Source organism: Coregonus lavaretus, assembly GCF_964263955.1.
Source record: "Coregonus lavaretus genome assembly, chromosome: 30".
NCBI lineage: Eukaryota > Metazoa > Chordata > Actinopteri > Salmoniformes > Salmonidae > Coregonus > Coregonus lavaretus.
In genome coordinates, this window is record NC_140017.1 from 31,934,075 (window position 1) to 31,954,695 (window position 20,621).

Sequence of the window (20,621 nt, forward strand, 5' to 3'; positions counted from 1 at the left end):
GCAGTGCAGTGCAGTGCAGTGCAGTGCAGTGCAGTGCAGTGCAGTGCAGTGCAGTGCAGTGCAGTGCAGTGCAGTGCAGTGCAAGGGAGGTTTAGTTCCAAAAATAAATATATATTTTGTAACTATTTTACACATGACATTTACATTGTAACGTTAATCTACTAGCAACTCAATTTGAATAATTGTTGGGTGACAATGACATGAACATATATTCGGCATGACATTCATGTGAGTATTATAATACGATTACAACCCAAAAGTAAGGTGAAATGCACTCATAACTTGACAGCAATATATTTAGACAACTTCACGTTTGTCTGGGCTTGCTAGCAGTAGCCACTAGCCAGCCAGCATCCCGGAGCATTGCACCCTGGGAAGTGAAATGAACTGTGTAAAATCCATTGTATTTCTATGGTGTGTAGACTATTGCAATATCGAAGCTTCAGAAATAAGCTTGTGTTTTTTTTTGTCATTTTGGAACTAATCTATTCATTTAATACATTAATTATTTAGCTGTAATGATTCATAGGTCTAATGAATGTCATTTGACCCTATATTATGGCCAGAGATTAGCAAATTAACTCATATGTATCAAATGACATGTTAAAACAGAGTCTCCAATATGGTTTTGCATAAGGAAAATTAAAGATATTCTTCTGTTATTTAATATGGTGTTTTATTTTTGCAAGAAATTGAATATAGAATTGAAGATTTTTTATTTTAGTTGTTCTACCAGTTATCAACATTGTTCAATGTTTAAAAATAATAAAGCCTAGTGGTTATGTGACTTAAGCTAGAAAGCTTTATTTCATTGTTTTGTTTAAGGTATCGAGTATCATTTTGGTATAGAATATCGTGACCCTAAACCTGGTATCGAAGTCAAAAAGTAAAACATCTGGTATCATGATGTCACCAAACCTACAGCACTGGAACAATGCCATGTCTAACCCCGCTGTGTGTCCTGTGTGAATGCCACAGTATTTGTGTGTGGTAGTTCGCTGCACTGCCCTAGCAGCCCAGTGGGCAGGTGTGGAGACCTTCATCAATAATCACCCATATCCCAGTGTTCACACAGCTGCACTCTTTTACTCTCTCCTCTCTTCCCTTCCTAATGGCAATGTTTAACTTCAGATCACATGGCAGGATGAATTAAAGTTCTGTACATTCTGCCAACTGCTCCAAACTCTGTCTCTACATGTCTTTTCATTCCATTCTTTCCCTCTTCCTTTCTAGTCCCATCTATCAACCCGCCACTATTTTCACCCATACCTCCTGTTGAGCTCTCTTTCTTTCTCTCTCCCTCCCTCCTCTGTCCGCCTTTTCCTCTACACCTCTCTTCCTTCCTTCCCTCTCTCTCCTCCTTTCTCATCCACCATCACCTCTCACCAGTGTTTTCACACACAAACCTCCTGCTAGCCCTCTTCCCTCTCTTTTTCCTTCTCTCTCTCCCTCACTCTTTTTTTTTTTTTTTTTTTTTTTTTTTGTCCATCCGTCTTGTCTGTTTGTCCTACTGTGCCCATGTTGATGTGGCACACAGAGAGGGGCCCTTGGGTTGGCATGGTACCCTGGCACAAGCGCCCAAACCTCTGTTACACCCCTCTGGCCCCCTGCGTTCCCCCCTTCTAATGGACACCTCTTAAATTTACAGTACCTCTCTTCCTATCATCCATCTCTTCTCTCTCTCTCGATAACATAGTGATGTGTTTGTGTGGGTTCTTAGAGTCATAGTGTGGGACGAAGCTGTCTAGAGGGCCTCCCCTCATTCTTTCTGTTATTCCTTCTCTCACACGCTCTGCAGAATCTCATATTTTATTATTCTATTTTGCTTGCTCGCTCTTTTTTTCTCTCCCTCTCATAGAGACACACACTGTAACAGCAGGAAAGTGTTCTACTCCCTGGGAAATCCTCTACCTGTTATTGTGCAGTTGTATGTTATGTTAAGGAAGGTCGCTGATGGAGGAAAACGCACCTCACTCTCTTTCAGACTCTCTCTCTCTCGTCTCTTCAATCTTCCTTTCACTCACTCAGTCTCACACTCATTAGCTGCAGTAAGCGATCGCATGCTGGGTCAGTGCTGTGCTTGGTCTTTTAGGGTTGACCAGTTGAACCGTGGCCAAGCTCCTCTGGCGTGCCTGCTGTGTGTGTGTGTGTGTGTGTGTGTGTGTGTTCAGGTCTCCAGTGCTGGCCCTGCATCCTAAGCCCCTCATTTGGGACCCCTCACTGGCACTGCCTGCCTTGTGCTGTTGGCACGTACCACACAGAGCTGCATGCAATGCAACACAACACACACCAAAGGGGTTAGCTTAGGCAATAGTGGTCTTACTTGTACCTCTGTCAGTAACTTGACAGACAGCTATATACAGAACTTGGCTGGTAGCTCTGAGTGAGAGTCCTTTATAACATATTTTTATAACACTGAGTTTAGATTCAAAATAAAAAAAAATGTAGGGGGTAGATCAGCTTTAATATTTCAGATAGATTGTAACTTCCATCAATGTAATTGTCTGCATAATAATAATAATAATAATAATAATATGCCATTTAGCAGACGCTTTTATCCAAAGCGACTTACAGTCATGTGTGCATACATTTTTACGTATGCATCACTTCCAATCCCCCACTTCCAATTTCTTATTTATATATATATATACATACACACACACACACACACACACACACACACACACACACACACACACAGTGAGGGGGGAAAAAGTATTTGATCCCCTGCTGATTTTGTACGTTTGCCCACTGACAAAGAAATGATCAGTCTATAATTTTAATGGTAGGTTTATTTGAACAGTGAGAGACAGAATAACAACCAAAAAAATCCAGAAAAACGCATGTCAAAAATGTTATAAATTGATTTGCATTTTAATGAGGGAAATAAGTATTTGACCCCCTCTCAATCAGAAAGATTTCTGGCTCCCAGGTGTCTTTTATACAGGTATCGAGCTGAGATTAGGAGCACACTCTTAAAGGGAGCGCTCCTAATCTCAGTTTGTTACCCGTATAAAAGACACCTGTCCACAGAAGCAATCAATCAATCAGATTCCAAACTCTCCACCATGGCCAAGACTAAAGAGCTCTCCAAGGATGTCAGGGACAAGATTGTAGACCTCTACATGGCTGGAATGGGCTACAAGACCATCGCCAAGCAGCTTGGTGAGAAGGTGACAACAGTTGGTGCGATTATTCACAAATGGAAGAAACACAAAATAACTGTCAATCTCCCTCGGCCTCGGGCTCCATGCAAGATCTCACCTCGTGGAGTTGCAATGATCATGAGAACGGTGAGGAATCAGCCCAGAACTACACGGGAGGATCTTGTCAATGATCTCTAGGCAGCTGGGACCCTAGTCACCAAGAAAACATCTGAATGATTCAGAGGAGAACTGGGTGAAAGTGTTGTAGTCAGATGAGACCAAAATCGAGCTCTTTGGCATCAACTCAACTCGCCGTGTTTGGAGGAGGAGGAATGCTGCCTATGACCCCAATAACACCATCCCCACCGTCAAACATGGAGGTGGAAACATTATGCTTTGGGGGTGTTTTTTTGCTAAGGGGACAGGACAACTTCACTGTATCAAAGGGACGATGTACGGGGCCATGTACTGTCAAATCTTGGGTGAGAACCTCCTTCCCTCAGCCAGGGCATTGAAAATGGGTCATGGATGGGTATTCCAGCAGGACAATGACCCAAAACACACGGCCAAGGCAACAAAGGAGTGGCTCAAGAAGAAGCACATTAAGGTCCTGGAGTGGCCTAGCCAGTCTCCAGACCTTAATCCCATAGAAAATCTGTGGAGGGAGCTGAAGGTTCGAGTTGTCGAAACCTTAATGACTTGGAGAAGATCTGCAAAGAGGAGTGGGACAAAATTCCTCCTGAGATGTGTGCAAACCTGGTGGCAAACTACAAGAAACGTCTGACCTCTGTGAATGCCAACAAGGGTTTTGCCACCAAGTACTAAGTCATGTTTTGCAGAGGGGTCAAATACTTATTTCCCTCATTAAAATGCAAATAAATTTATAACATTTTTGACATGCGTTTTTCTGGATTTTGTTGTTATTCTGTCTCTCACTGTTCAAATAAACCTACCATTAAAATTATAGACTGATAATTTCTTTGTCAGTGGGCAAACGTACAAAATCAGCAGGGGATCAAATACTTTTTTCCCTCACTGTGTATATATAATGTAAATGTGTGTGTGTATATATACAGTGGGGAGAACAAGTATTTGATACACTGCCGATTTTGCAGTTTTTATTTGGTCTGTAATTTTTATCATAGGTACACTTCAACTGTGAGAGACGGAATCTAAAACAAAAATCCAGAAAATCACATTGTATGATTTTTAAGTAATTAATTTGCATTTTATTGCATGACATAAGTATTTGATCACCTACCAACCAGTAAGAATTTCGGCTCTCACAGACCTGTTAGTTTTTCTTTAAGAAGCCCTCCTGTTCTCCACTCATTACCTATATTAACTGCACCTGTTTGAACTCGTTACCTGTATAAAAGACACCTGTCCACACACTCAATCAAACAGACTCCAACCTCTCCACAATGGCCAAGGCCAGAGAGCTGTGTAAGGACATCAGGGATAAAATTGTAGACCTGCACAAGGCTGGGATGGGCTACAAGACAATAGGCAAGCAGCTTGGTGAGAGGGCAACAACTGTTGGCGCAATTATTTGAAAATGGAAGAAGTTCAAGATGACAGTCAATCACCCTCGGTCTGGGGCTCCATGCAAGATCTCACCTCGTGGGGCATCAATGATCCTGAGGAAGGTGAGGGATCAGCCCAGAACTACACTGCAGGACCTGGTCAATGACCTGAAGAGAGCTGGGACCACAGTCTCAAAGAAAACCATTAGTAACACACTACGCCGTCATGGACTAAAATCCTGCAGCACACGCAAGGTCCCCCTGCTCAAGCCATCTCATGTCCAGGCCCGTCTGAAGTTTGCCAATGACCATCTGGATGATCCAGAGGAGGAATGGGAGAAGGTCCTGTGGTCTGATGAGACAAAAATAGAGATTTTTGGTCTAAACTCCACTCGCCGTGTTTGGAGGAAGAAGAAGGATGAGTACAACCCCAAGAACACCATCCCAACCGTGAAGCATGGAGGTGGAAACATCATTCTTTGAGGATGCTTTTCTGCAAAGGGGACAGGACGACTGCACCGTATTGAGGGGAGGATGGATGGGGCCATGTATCGCGAGATCTTGGCCAACAACCTCCTTCCCTCAGTAAGAGCATTGAAGATGGGTCGTGGCTGGGTCTTCCAGCATGACAACGACCCGAAACACACAGCCAGGGCAACTAAGGAGTGGCTCCGTAAGAAGCATCTCAAGGTCCTGGAGTGGCCTAGCCAGTCTCCAGACCTGAACCCAATGGAAAATCTTTGGAGGGAGCTGAAAGTCCGTATTGCCCAGCGACAGCCCCGAAACCTGAAGGTTCTGGAGAAGGTCTGTATGGAGGAGTGGGCCAAAATCCCTGCTGCAGTGTGTGCAAACCTGGTCAAGACCTACAGGAAACGTATGATCTCTGTAATTGCAAACAAAGGTTTCTGTACCAAATATTAAGTTCTGCTTTTCTGATGTATCAAATACTTATGTCATGCAATAAAATACAAATTAATTACTTAAAAATCATACAATGTGATTTTCTGGATTTTTGTTTTAGATTCCGTCTCTCACAGTTGAAGTGTACCTATAATACAAATTACAGACCTCTACATGCTTTGTAAGTAGGAACACCTGCAAAATCGGCAGTGTATCAAATACTTGTTCTCCCCACTGTATGTATGTGTGTATATATATATATATAATGGGGGAAAAAAAGTATTTAGTCAGCCACCAATTGTGCAAGTTCTCCCACTTAAAAAGATGAGAGGCCTGTAATTTTCATCATAGGTACATGTCAACTATGACAGACAAAATGAGAAAAAAAATCCAGAAAATCACATTGTAGGAATTTTAATGAATTTATTTGCAAATTATGGTGGAAAATAAGTATTTGGTCAATAACAAAAGTTTCTCAATACTTTGTTATATACCCTTTGTTGGCAATGACACAGGTCAAACGTTTTCTGTAAGTCTTCACAAGGTTTTCACACACTGTTGCTGGTATTTTGGCCCATTCCTCCATGCAGATCTCCTCTAGAGCAGTGATGTTTTGGGGCTGTCGCTGGTCAACACAGACTTTCAACTCCCTCCAAAGATTTTCTATGGGGTTGAGATCTGGAGACTGGCTAGGCCACTCCAGGACCTTGAAATGCTTCTTATGAAGCCACTCCTTCGTTGCCCGGGCGGAGTGTTTGGGATCATTGTCATGCTGAAAGACCCAGCCACGTTTCATCTTCAATGCCCTTGCTGATGGAAGGAGGTTTTCACTCAAAATCTCACGATACATGGCCCCATTCATTCTTTCCTTTACACGGATCAGTCGTCCTGGTCCCTTTGCAGAAAAACAGCCCCAAAGCATGATGTTTCCACCCCCATGCTTCACAGTAGGTATGGTGTTCTTTGGATGCAACTCAGCATTCTTTGTCCTCCAAACACGACGAGTTGAGTTTTTACCAAAAGGTTATATTTTGGTTTCATCTGACGATATGACATTCTCCCAATCCTCTTCTGGATCATCCAAATGCACTCTAGCAAACTTCAGACGGGCCTGGACATGTACTGGCTTAAGCAGGGGGACACGTCTGGCACTGCAGGATTTGAGTCCCTGGCGGCGTAGTGTGTTACTGATGGTAGGCTTTGTTACTTTGGTCCCAGCTCTCTGCAGGTCATTCACTAGGTCCCCCCGTGTGGTTCTGGGATTTTTGCTCACCGTTCTTGTGATCATTTTGACCCAACGGGGTGAGATCTTGCGTGGAGCCCCAGATCGAGGGAGATTATCAGTGGTCTTGTATGTCTTCCATTTCCTAATAATTGCTCCCACAGTTTATTTCTTCTAACCAAGCTGCTTACCTATTGCAGATTCAGTCTTCCCAGCCTGGTGCAGGTCTACAATTTTGTTTCTGGTGTCCTTTGACAGCTCTTTGGTCTTGGCCATAGTGGAGTTTGGAGTGTGACTGTTTGAGGTTGTGGACAGGTGTCTTTTTTATACTGATAACAAGTTCAAACAGGTGCCATTAATACAGGTAACGAGTGGAGGACAGAGGAACCTCTTAAAGAAGTTACAGGTCTGTGAGAGCCAGAAATCTTGCTTGTTTGTAGGTGACCAAATACTTATTTTCCACCATTTTCAAATAAATTCATTAAAAATCCTAAAATGTGATTTTCTGGAATTTTTTTCCTCAATTTGTCTGTCATAGTTGACGTGTACCTATGATGAAAATTACAGGCCTCTCTCATCTTTTTAAGTGGGAGAACGTGCACAATTGGTGGCTGACTAAATACTTTTTTCCCCCACTGTATGTATATATATCTATCCTTTTTAAAATTATATTTCCCTTCATTACTTTCCAACCCCACCACCCCTTCCCCAATTGGAGTAAACAACAACGCTTAGGCCTCTACTTCCAGCCCATACATACTATATACATTTTATGGACACAGTCAAATTCTACAATAATTATTTTTGTTTGCTTTTACTCCTGAACTTCCTCAGATCATTTTCATGATGTCCATCTGCTTTGCTTCTATATGCCATATTTTTCTAACTGTGCTCTTTCACAAAAGCTCTCAACCTATAACCTATATACTTATTATGGACACAGTATGCTTTACATTATATGTTTGTGAATGTACCAATACAAAATATCATTGCGATTGACTGTCCATATAGCTGTACCATGATATTTGCATTACTTCTAAGTAACCCTCCAATTGTTCTCCACTGATTACCCCGCTAAAGCCCCTCACCATCCCAAGTTGGGCCGTCATCCCAGTGTTCAGCATACCACCCCCGTCCCCCCGAATCCCTAGGGCCCCGAGAGGCCAGGACCCATCCATCGAAAACAGCACACAGTGCCACCCACAAAACAGAAGCAGGTCAACCGCCAAAAGCATTTCCAATGCTCTCACCTCAATAAATATAAATATAGCTATTTAAAAATAAATATCCATTAAAATATCTTGCTTATCTTATTTTCCATCATTATCGATTAATATGCGTAATAATGTTGGCAGTTCATGCGTAGGATTTTTACCTATAACCCGGATTGCCATTGTATTACATTACATTTTTGACAAGCAATTATTATTTTGGCAAACAATTGTGGTTCATCCTATATTCTCCCTAACATCCTTACACCCTTGCAACAGATGTGGGCTAAACATACACGCACATACTCTAACACACTCCACCCCTTTCCTCCACAATCAACCATAAGATCAGATGCTCAAACGGTTGTTACATCCCAGAGCCCAACTCAAGAAAGGACCTGTTTTAAGAATGCATATACAGTTACAGCTGTTTAAGAAAGCATGCAAGATTGAGCAAAAATGGACAACAATGTGAGATTTTATTAATCTATGTCAAATCCTAGGTGATGGAGATCAGATCCACCCTCTTCACCTGAGATAGCATTACTGTTGCATTAACCTCCAATCAGACATCAGACCTACAGGATGTTATCACAACAGAACCTCTACTACCCAGAGGTGTGACAGAATGGGGGACGGAGAGAGCAACACAGAAAAGCAGACTTTGTCCTCATCATTTCCTCTCAGCGTCTCTCAAATTAAATCAAATCAAATTTTATTGGCCACATGCGCCGAATACAACAGGTGCAGATATTACAGTGAAATGCTTACTTACAGCCCTTAACCAACAGTGCATTTATTTATTTTTTAAAAGTAAAAATAAAACAACAAAAAAGTGTTGAGAAAAAAAGAGCAGAAGTAAAATAAAATAACAGTAGGGAGGCTATATATACAGGGGGGTACCGGTGCAGAGTCAATGTGCGGGGGCACCGGCTAGTTGAAGTAATATGTACATGTGGGTAGAGTTAAAGTGACTATGCATAAATAATTAACAGAGTAGCAGCAGCGTAAAAGGATGGGGTGGGGGGGCAGTGCAAATAGTCCGGGTAGCCATGATTAGCTGTTCAGGAGTCTTATGGCTTGGGGGTAGAAGCTGTTGAAGTCTTTTGGACCTAGACTTGGCACTCCGGTACCGCTTGCCGTGCGGTAGCAGAGAGAACAGTCTATGACTAGGGTGGCTGGAGTCTTTGACAATTTTTAGGGCCTTCCTCTGACACCGCCTGGTATAGAGGTCCTGGATGGCAGGAAGCTTGGCCCCAGTGATGTACTGGGCCGTACGCACTACCCTCTGTAGTGCCTTGCGGTCGGAGGCCAAGCAGTTGCCATACCAGGCGGTGATGCAACCAGTCAGGATGCTCTCGATGGTGCAGCTGTAGAATTTTTTGAGGATCTGAGAACCCATGCCAAATCTTTTCAGTCTCCTGAGGGGGAATAGGCTTTGTCGTGCCCTCTTCACGACTGTCTTGGTGTGTTTTGACCATGATAGTTCGTTGGTGATGTGGACACCAAGGAACTTGAAGCTCTCAACCTGTTCCACTACAGCCCCGTCGATGAGAATGGGGGCGTGCTTAGTCCTCTTTTTTTTCCTGTAGTCCACAATCATCTCCTTTTGTCTTGGTCACGTTGAGGGAGAGGTTGTTATCCTGGCACCACACGACCAGGTCTCTGACCTCCTCCCTATAGGCTGTCTCATCGTTGTCTGTGATCAGGCCTACCACTGTTGTGTCGTCAGCAAACTTAATGATGGTGTTGGAGTCGTGCCTGGCCATGCAGTCATGGGTGAACAGGGAGTACAGGAGGGGACTGAGCACGCACCCCTGAGGGGCCCCCGTGTTGAGGATCAGTGTGGCAGATGTGTTGTTACCTACCCTTACCACCTGGGGGCGGCCCGTCAGGAAGTCCAGGATCCAGTTGCAGAGGGAGGTGTTTAGTCCCAGGATCCGTAGCTTAGTGATGAGCTTAGAGGGCACTATGGTGTTGAATGCTGAGCTGTAGTCAATGAATAGCATTCTCACGTAGGTGTTCCTCTTGTCCAGGTGGGAAAGGGCAGTGTGGAGTGCAATAGAGGTTGCATCATCTGTGGATCTGTTGGGGCGGTATGCAAATTGGAGTGGGTCTAGGGTTTCTGGGATAATGCTGTTGATGTGAGCCATGACCAGCCTTTCAAAGCACTTCATGGCTACAGACGTCAGTGCTACGGGTCGGTAGTCATTTAGGCAGGTTATCTTAGAGTCCTTGGGCATGGGGACTATGGTGGTCTGCTTGAAACATGTTGGTATTACAGACTCCGTCAGGGACATGTTGAAAATGTCAGTGAAGACACTTGCCAGTTGGTCAGCACATGCTCGGAGTACACGTCCTGGTAATCCGTCTGGCCCTGCGGCCTTGTGAATGTTGACCTGCTTAAAAGTCTTACTCACATCGGCTACGGAGAGCGTGATCACATAGTCATCCGGAACAGCTGGTGCTCTCATGCATGCTTCAGTGTTGCTTGCCTTGAAGCGAGCATAGAAGTGGTTTAGCTCGTTTGGAAGTCTTGTGTCACTGGGCAGCTTGCGGCTGTGCTTCCCTTTGTAGTCTAATAGTTTTCAAGCCCTGCCACATCCGACGAGCGTCAGAGCCAGTGTAGTACGATTCAATCTTAGTCCTGTATTGACTCTTTGCCTGTTTGATGGTTCGTCGGAGGGCATAGCGGGATTACTTATAAGCGTCCGGGTTAGAGTCCCGCTCCTTGAAAGCGGCAGCTCTACCCTTTAGCTCAGTGCGGATGTTTCCTGTAATCCATGGCTTCTGGTTGGGGTATGTACGTACGGTCACTGTGGGGACGACATCATCGATGCACTTATTGATGAAGCCAGTGACTGATGTGGTGTACTCCTCAATGCTATCTGAAGAATCCCTGAACATGTTGCAGTCTGTGCTTGCAAAACAGTCCTGTAGCTTAGCATCTGCGTCATCTGACCACTTTTTTATTAACCGAGTCACTGGTGCTTCCTGCTTTAGTTTTTGCTTATAAGCAGGAATCAGAAGGATAGAGTTATGGTCAGATTTGCCAAATGGAGGGCGAGGGAGAGCTTTGTATGCGTCTCTGTGTGTGGAGTAAAGGTGGTCTAGAGTTTTTTTTTCCTCTGGTTGCACATTTAACATGCTGGTAGAAATTAGGTAGAACAGATTTAAGTTTCCCTGCATTAAAGTCCCCGGCCACTAATAATAATAATAATATGCCATTTAGCAGACGCTTTTATCCAAAGCGACTTACAGTCATGCGTGCATACATTTTTTGTGTATGGGTGGTCCCGGGGATCGAACCCACTACCTTGGCGTTACAAGCGCCGTGCTCTACCAGCTGAGCTACAGAGGACCACACATAGCATTCTCACGTAGGTGTTCCTCTTGTCCAGGTGGGAAAGGGCAGTGTGGAGTGCAATAGAGATTGCATCATCTGTGGATCTGTTGGGGCGGTATGCAAATTGGAGTGGAGCGCTGCATCTGGATGAGTGTTTTCCTGTTTATTTATGGCCTTATACAGCTCATTCAGTGCAATCTTAATGCCAGCATTGGTTTGTGGTGGTAAATAGACAGCTATGAAAAATATAGATGAAAACTCTCTTGGTAAATAGTGTGGTCTACAGCTTATCATAAGATACTCTACCTCAGGCGAGCAAAACCTCGAGACTTCCTTAGTATTTGATTTTGTGCACCAGCTGTTGTTTACAAATATACACAGACCGCCACCCCTTGTCTTACCGGAGTCAGCCGCTCTATCCTGCCGATGTAGCGTATAGCCCGCTAGCTGTATGTTATCCATGTCGTTGTTCAGCCACGACTCTGTGAAACATAAGATATTACAGTTTTTAATGTCCCGTTGGTAGGATAACCGTAATCTTAGGTCATCCAATTTGTTCTCCAATGATTGAAGATTGGCTAATAGGATTGATGGGAGCGGCAGTTTACTCGCTCGCCGTCGGATCCTTACAAGGCATCCCGACCTACGTCCACGATATCTCCGTCTCTTCCTCATGCGAATGACGGGGATTTGGGCCTTGTCGGGTGTCTGTAGGATATCCTTCGCGGCCGCCTCGTTGAAGAAAAAATCTTTGTCCAATACGAGGTGAGTAATCGCTGACCAGATATCCAGAAGCTCTTTTTGGTTATAAGAGACGATGGCAGAAACATTATGTACAAAATAAATTACAAGTGACGCGGAAAAACACACATAATAGTACAATTGGTTAGATGGCTGTAAAACGGCAGCCATCTTCTCCGGCGCCGTCTTAAAAGACTGAGATGGCCTCCTCCTCCTAACCTTGTCCCCTTTCCACAATGATCACTGAGCTCTCAGGGCATGACAGATAGATGAAGGCTAGGGTCTTTGGTGGAAATCTAGGATCCATCTCAATAGTCTAAAATGGCTTCCTCATCTGATCTCTATTAAGATGCACCCCTATTCAGCCAAGGCAGAAGAAAATCGAAATTGAACTCAATTTGAGGGGATCTAACAATACTGGGACATGGCCCCGGTCCTGTTGACCCTGTCTGATGTGGTTATTTGTGTTTGGTCAGAGATCAGTGTTTGTCTTTTCCTTGTCAGACACTTGTTTGTGAAGATGAGCTTCATGTCTTATGCTTGTCTTATTCATATCTATATCTTAATCAAATCCATATAGGTTTGCTACTGCCTCTGCCACTGTCCTGCGTCTCAACCATTGTTTAGTTCCAGGCTTGGGCGGTATCCAGAATTTCATACCGACCTAGTGCCATAACGGGATATTCGGTAATACCGGCACTGAACACAAGGGGCGCTGTTTTCAAACTCCACTCAAACTGTTATCCGAACGTTAGCAATGCTAACAAGTACATGTAAAATCCCATAGAGAATGTTAACTGAATTCTAATGAGCGCATTGTGAACATTTTTTACAGGTTCTGACCTAAACTATACAAGTAACTCAAAAATGCTACTCAGTTTGCTGCACGCACAAAACAAATATTAGCCAGCAAGGCTCTTGATCCAGGAGGGGATTCTCTGCTGTTACCAAGCAAATGCTTGTTTTTAGAAGAAGCTAACCACTTAGCTAACATCTAGTTGTGAATTCCATACTGTAATTAGATCACCTGGTGCATGCTGCACAACAGAGTGACTCACAAGTCTCCAGTCTCTTGTCGTTGTGTGCTTGTAAACAAACACCACGGGACTGGGGACTACCGTAAGCTTCATAATAATGTGACCGGTGAAATGAAGAATGCAATGTTCTTTATCTCCTAATGTATTGCACAAGTTGACTGCAGGTATTTACTTAAAAAGTAGCTACAAATATTCAACTGTATTGAAAAACCATCTTGTGGCTTCCAAATACCCTGGTATACGGTATACCGCCCAAGCCTAGTCCCAGTTAGACGTAATTCCCTTGACCCAGGCCCATACACTCACCCAGGCCTTGTCCTGCCTCCTGCCCCATCTAAGTCCTTGGTCAGGGGGGCGAGTCGAGCACATATCTTCAATTCATATGGGATCAATTAAACCAGCCAGGCACGCAGAGCTGAGTGCCTATTTCTGAGCTGCCTATACTTGGCGTAATGATAGGTTTTCAACTCACCATGTCTTTGTTCTGGAAGTGTGTATTTGTTTCTTCTTTGGTCTTCTTTGTACATTCCAGTTTGTTGAGGGGTGTCCACATCCTCATCTGTGACAAGCTATTTCGGACATGTTTTTTTTCTGGGCCTCTTATTGCTTTTCCGCTGCGTTTTTTGATGTTTCTTTGCTTAAATCAAATGTTGGGCTGAAGATTGTCAATGTAGCCGCAGAGCGCAGCTTGGAATCTTGTGTAATGGCAGTCAGTGTTTTGAAGTAAAAAAACAATCCCTTCCGCTCCTCACTCCCATATTCCCTCTCTCCATTCTCTTTTCTTTGATTGCTCTTGCATTCTTTCCAATCCTTCTCTTTCTCTCTTGCTGCAACTCCTTCTCCTTGGATGTACTCCTTATAGATCAGGTGCTTTGTAAATCATTTCATGACTTTGCTAACAAGTAATGCTGCAGACTTGTACTGTAGCGCCCGCGCGCACACACTCCTACCCACGTAGACTGTTGCGTTCATCCTCTGATCCCTCCATTTCAACCCCTCTAAACTCCATCACCTCCTGTCCCTGTCTCATTACAGCTGTATGTCTCAGTGCTGAGCTGAGCAGCCTGGGTTTACTCTGCTGAGACTCTTGTCATCAGCTCCATCATGCTGCTCTTGACTCATACTGTCTAAGGTCAAGCATCTCCTTCCTCTGAGCAGAGGCACATGTGCTCTTATCTGGCAAACACAAATACACACATGCACAGATTACACACATCGAACAACTGTAGTGTTCAGGCACACACATACACAAACAAAAGTTGTCAACAGAGTACTCAGCTGCCTATCGATCTGAACATCAAGCTACTGGACCTAATGTACCACAGGTTATCTAACTCAGTCTGTCTGGCTGGCTGTCTTATCTTTCCATCTATACTTTGTGTCTCTTTCTATTACGCTCTCGATTGCTATCGCTCAACCTTGCTAAAAGCTGCTTCCCTCTCTGTATTTGTCACAGGTCTTTTCCAGTTCTCCTCTGTTATTTTTCTCAATTTCTCCCCCCATTTCACTCTTTCTTTCCTCCTCCCACTGTTTCTTAGACAGTGTCACATTCCCAAACTGAGTGTCAATAAATAGCTTGGTGTTGTGGCTGAGTGTAGCTTGGTGGCATGGCAGCTGTGGGGCTAAAGTAGGCCAAGGCTGGGTGCTACCTCCATCTCTCCCTGTCATCTGGGGGAGGATGAGGATCAGCTAGTGCCCAGCGCTATCTCCGGCTAGCTGTGTTTAGCCAACAAACACTGGGCTCACACTATAGGGGAGATTTTCTTAGGAATGTTCTACCTGTTTAGAACATCGCTGTTCAGAACAAAGCTGTTGCGTACACTGTGAGATCCGGTGTGTCTGTGTCTTGGTCCACTGCATATGTGTGCATGCATATTAGACTGGTGAACTGGTACTGATATTTAGAATTGTGTGTGTGTGGTGAGTGAATGGGTACAGGCAGTGAAAAATAGTGTCTGTAAATCAGGGAGTGTGTTTATGCTGCAGAAATGTGTACATGCTGCAGAAATGCCCTGTGATGAATGCTGGTTCCAGCGTTGAGGACTGTTGAGTGGTATCTGTGATCTGACTGGTCAGACTGGTTAGTCAGTCTCTCTGTGCTGGGGTGGGGTGAACTTTCCACTAGGTACAGATCTAGGATCAGCTCCCCTCCCCCCAATCCTTACCTTTACCAAAACTGACCCAAGATCAGCGTCTAGAGGCAACTTCACTCCACTCCCAGTCAGTCCGGAGTGTTTCCTATTGCTGTACGCCACACCACCCAGGGGATTGTGGTAGGACTGAGGTCTGGACACTATCTGTTTCCTGTCTGCAGGAGATACTACTTCCTGCTGACCTGGCAAGCGTGTGTGTGTCAGTCTGGAGGGTCAAGCCAATAGAAACCAATGGTCGTCCAGCTTACTGCCAAGAAGCGGGGTCAAAGTGTACCACAGGACAATGGGAAAATAAATCTATGATTGATTTGTTATGCCCTTGCTTTGTGTAATGTGTGGGTGGGATAAGGGATGTTTTTATGGGAGATGAGATTAAAGTGAAGGTCCTCTTGTTACAGGAACCTGTGTGTACATCTATGACAGTGTCTGTGACAGTGTCTGAGTGTGTGTGTGTGAAGTGACTGATGGGGTGACCTGTATGTGTGTTGTGGTCTGGTTGTTGATAAGTGAGTGTGTAAAGGTGAGGGCGGTGGCTTCAGAAGCCTGGCGGCAGACTCCGATGACCCCTGACCTTTAACCCCTAACCTGGGAGGAGGTCCAGTCAGTCGGGTAATAACACAAACACCCAGAGTCAGCACAACTAGCTTGGCTGGCATACTCCCCAACCCTGTCTCTCTCCCTCCGACTTTCATATATAAATGTACTATCTGTCCTTAGGCCAGTTGTTCTGGCTGATACACTGTACATAGGGCCTGGAGTTTTTACTGACCCAAATAGACCATCCATTTCAGACCAGGCGTAGACCATCCTTACGCATCGATCAGACTGACGGCATCATTGCGTTTTGGTACACCAGAAGTATGTACATTTTCAATGGAACGCTGCGTTTGCCTTGCAGCATTGCGTTGCAGAAGCAGTTGCAGTGCGTTTGTGTGGTGCATACTTTGGATTTATCTACCATATGCAACAAATTGTATCCGTAGACTTGACAGAAATAGTAGCAAAAGGTGAATGTTGCACACATATCCACAAAACATGTTGGATTACATAATGAAAAAAGTTTGACTGCAGACTTTATTACGCAGCATTGATGTAATGACATTGTCGGTTTGATCAAGGCGTTAGACTGCCATTACAATGTGCAGGGGTGACCCATTCAGTCAACAAGATATCTAGAAGTTTCCTCTTCAGTACTTGTAAGTAAAATAGTGTTTACTATAGGGTTTACTACAGGTTCTAGTGGGATACCCAGTCTGTGCTGTAAGTACGTGCATGTGTTACACAGGAGGCTGCTGAGGGGAGGACAGCTCATATTAATGGCTGGAATGGAGTGAATGGTATCAACCACATGGAAACCATGTATTTGATGTGTTCGATTCCGTTTCAGCCATTACTATGAGCTGTCCTCCACAATTAAGGTGTCACCTGCCATTAACCCTGTCTGTGTGTTCTTCCAGATGTATGGTCGCTACACCCAGGAGCTGGGGGTGTATGCTAAAGAAGAGGCAGCTCGCCTGAGGGAGGAGGGGGGTTGGAGGCGCTCGGTCACAGAACGCTCACGCTCCCTGGAACTCCTGGAGTACGATAAGGGCCGCTGCGCCAAATGTCGCAGTGAGTACTGACCACTCAAGCTGACTGTACTGTAACCAGACCGTATTCTCTGACCAGGTGTCTCTCTGACTGTGCTTTCTTACTGTGAAACAAGCCTCACTTCACATAAACTTTCCCAGATACCATATTGTTACAAACAAAATAAACGGTAGTGTATTGAAGGAGGGATTTGGGGAGGAGAGTTTTGTAGTGTTTGTGCAGTCAGTGTGTGTATGTGCAAGTGTGTCTGCATGTACACCTAAGGGTGTGTGCGTGTGTGAGCCACTTCATGCCATGTACTGTTGATAATAGTGATTGTGTTTGGGTGACTGAAAGGGACATCTCCACAGTGTACTGGGACACAAAACAAGACCCCACACCAGTCTAAATGCTGCAGGGGTATTCAACTGGGGGTCCGCAGAGATATTGCAAGGGGTATGCAAAAAATAAATACATTTTATATAGAACAAAAATATTAACACAACATTCAACGATTTTACTGAGTTACAGTTTATATAAGGAAATCAGTCAATTTAAATTAATTAGGCCCTAAGCTATGGATTTCACATGAGTGGGCAGGGGCGCAGCCATGGGTGGGCCGGGGAGGGCATAGGTCCACCCACTTGGAAGCCAGGCCCACACACTGAGTTTTTCCACACAAAAGGGCTTTATTACTGACAGGCACTCCTCAGTTTCATCAGCTGTCTGCGTGGCTGGTCTCAGATGATCCCTCAGGTGAAGAAGCTGGATGTGGAGGTCCTGGGCTGAAGGGGTTACACGTGGTCTGCAGTTGTGAGGCCGGTTGGACTTACTGCCAAATTCTCAAACTACGTTGGATGCGGCCTATGGTAGAGACATTTACATTAAATTCTCTGGCAACAACTCTGGTGGACATTCCTGCAGTCAGCATGCCAATTGCGTGCTCCCTCAACGTGAGACATCTGTGGCATTGTGTGACAAAACTGCACATGTCCCCAGCACATGGTGCACCTGTGTAATGATAATGCTGTTTAATCAGATTCTTGATATGCCACACCTTTCAGGTGGATGGATTATCCTGGCAAAGAAGAAATGCTCACTAACAGGGATGTAAACAAATTTGTGCACAGAATCTGAGAGAAATAAGCTTTTTGTGCCTATGGAAATTTCTGGGATCTTTTATTTCAGCTCATGAAACATGGGACCAACACTTTCCATGTTGCGTTTATATTTTCTGTGTGCGCGCGCGCTACCAGTCAAAAGTTTAGACACACCTACTCATTCAAGGGTTTTTCTTTATTTATTTTTTACATTGTAGAATAATAGTGAAGACATCAAAACTATGAAATAACACATATGGAACCATGTAGTAAACAAAAAAGTGTTAAACAAATAGCCACCCTTTGCCTTGATGACAGCTTTGCGCATTCTTGGCATTCTCTCAACAAGCTTCATGAGGTAGTCACCTGGAATGCATTTCGATTAACAGGTGTGCCTTAAAAGTTAATTTGTGGTATTTCTTTCCTTAATGCGTTTGAGCCAATCAATTGTGTTGTGACAAGGTGGGGGGTTGGGGGTGGGTTATACAGAAGATAGCCGTATTTGGTAAAAGACCAAGTCCATATTATGGCGCTATGATGAAACTGGCTCCCATGAGGACCGCCACAGGACAGGAAGACCCAGAGTTACCTCTGCTGCAGAGGATAAGTTCATTAGAGTTTCCAGCCTCAGAAATTGCAGCCGAAATAAATGCTTCACAGAGTTCAAGTCACAGACACATCTCAACATCAACTGTTCAGAGGGGACTGTGTGAATCAGGCCTTCATGGTCGAATTGCTGCAAAGAAACCACTACTAAAGGACACCAATAATAATAATAAGAAACCTGCTTGGGCCAAGAAACACAAGCAATGGACATTAGACCGATGGAAATTTGTCCTTTGGTCTGGAGTCCAAATTTGAGATTTATGGTTCCAACCTCCGTGTCTTTGTGAGACGCGGTGTGGGTGAACGGATGATCTCCGCTTGTGTAGTTCCCACCGTAAAGCATGGATGAGGAGGTGTTATGGTGTGGGGGGTGCTTTGCTGGTGACACTGTCTGTGATTTATTTAGAATTCAAGGCAAACTTAACCAGCATGGCTACCACAGCATTCTACAGCAATACGCCATCCCATCTGGTTTGGGCTTAGTGGGACTATCATTTGTTTTTCAACAGGATAATGACCCAACACACCTCCAGGCTGTGCAAGGGCTATTTTACCAGGAAGGAGAGTGATGGAGTGCTGCATCAGATGACCTGGCCTCAACAATCCCCTGACCTCAACCCAATTGAGATGGTTTGGGATGAGTCGGACAGCAGAGTGAAGGAAAAGCAGCCAACAAGTGCTCAGAATATGTGGGAACTCATTCAAGACAGTTGGAAAAGCATTCCAGGTGAAGCCGTTTGAGAAAATGGCAAGAGTGTGCAAAGCTGTCATAAAGGCAAAGGGTGGCTATTTGAAGAATCTCAAATATAAAATATATTTAGATTTGTTTAACCCTTTTTTGGTTACATGATTCCATATGTGTTATTTCATAGTTTTGATGTCTTCACTATTATTCTACAATGTAGAAAATAGTAAAAATTAAGAAACCCTGGAATGAGTAGGTGTGTCCAAACTTTTGACTGTGTGTGTAAAAAGTCAAGGGGTCTGAATACAGTGCCTTCGGAAAGTATTCAGACCCCTTGACTTTTTCCACATTTTGTTAGGTTACAGCCTTATTCTAAAGTTGATTAAATTGTGTTTTTCCCTCATCAATTCTACACACAATACCCCGTAATGACAAAGCAATTTTTTTTTATTTTTTTTTTATGTTGCTAATTTATTAAAAGAAAAAATGCAAATTTCACACTTACATAAGTATTCAGACCCTTTACTCAGTACTTTGTTGTTGCACCTTTTGGCAGCGATTACAGCCTCGAGTCTTCTTGGATATGACGCTACAAGCTTGGCACACCCGTATTTAGGGAGTTTCTCCCATTCTTCTCTGCAGATCCTCTCAAGCTCTGTCAGGTTGGATGGGGAGCGTTGCTACTCAATTATTTTCAGGTCTCTCCAGAGATGTTCGATCGGGTTCAAGTCTGGGCTCTGGCTGAGCCACTCAAGGACAATCAGAGACTTGTCCCGAAGCCACTCCTGCGTTGTCTTGGCTGGGTGCTTAGGGTTGTTGTCCTGTTGGAAGGTGAACCTTCGCCCCAGTCTAAGGTCCTGAGGGCTCTGGAGGAGTATTTCATCAAGGATCTCTCTGTACTTTGCTCCGTTCATCTTTTCCTCAATTCTTTCTAGACTTCCAGCCCCTGCCGCTTAAAAACATCCCCACAGCATGATGCTGCCACCACCATGCTTCACCGTAGGGATGGTGCCAGGTTTCCTCCTGAATTGATTGCCCCCCATTTATCCTCAGAGTTCGTACTGCTTGGTGACCTAAATTGGGATATGCTTAACACCCCGGCCATCCTACAATCCAAACTAGATGCCCTCAATCTCACACAAATTATCAACGAACCTACCAGGTACAACCCTAAATCCGTAAACATGGGCACCCTCATAGATATCATCCTGACTAACTTACCCTCTAAATACACCTCCGCTGTCTTCAACCAGGATCTCAGCGATCACTGCCTTATATCCTGCGTCCGTAACAGGTCCGCGGTCAAACGACCACCCCTCATCACTGTCAAACGCTCCCTAAAACACTTTAGCGAGCAGGCCTTCCTAATTGACCTGGCC

At 44.4% G+C, this 20,621-nt stretch overlaps 1 protein-coding gene across 1 annotated transcript in view; it reads left to right on the forward strand.

Moving 5' to 3' along the window:
- LOC311105387 (chloride channel protein 2-like) overlaps positions 1-20,621 on the forward strand; it is a gene marked incomplete at both ends in the record, with an annotated part of 171,072 nt that overhangs the window by 44,690 nt on the left and 105,761 nt on the right. Inside the window, one exon of the mRNA XM_084147532.1 lies at positions 16,740-16,893. Within this exon, the coding sequence (XP_084003658.1) occupies positions 16,740-16,893 (154 nt within the window). The remainder of the gene's footprint in view (positions 1-16,739; positions 16,894-20,621) is intronic.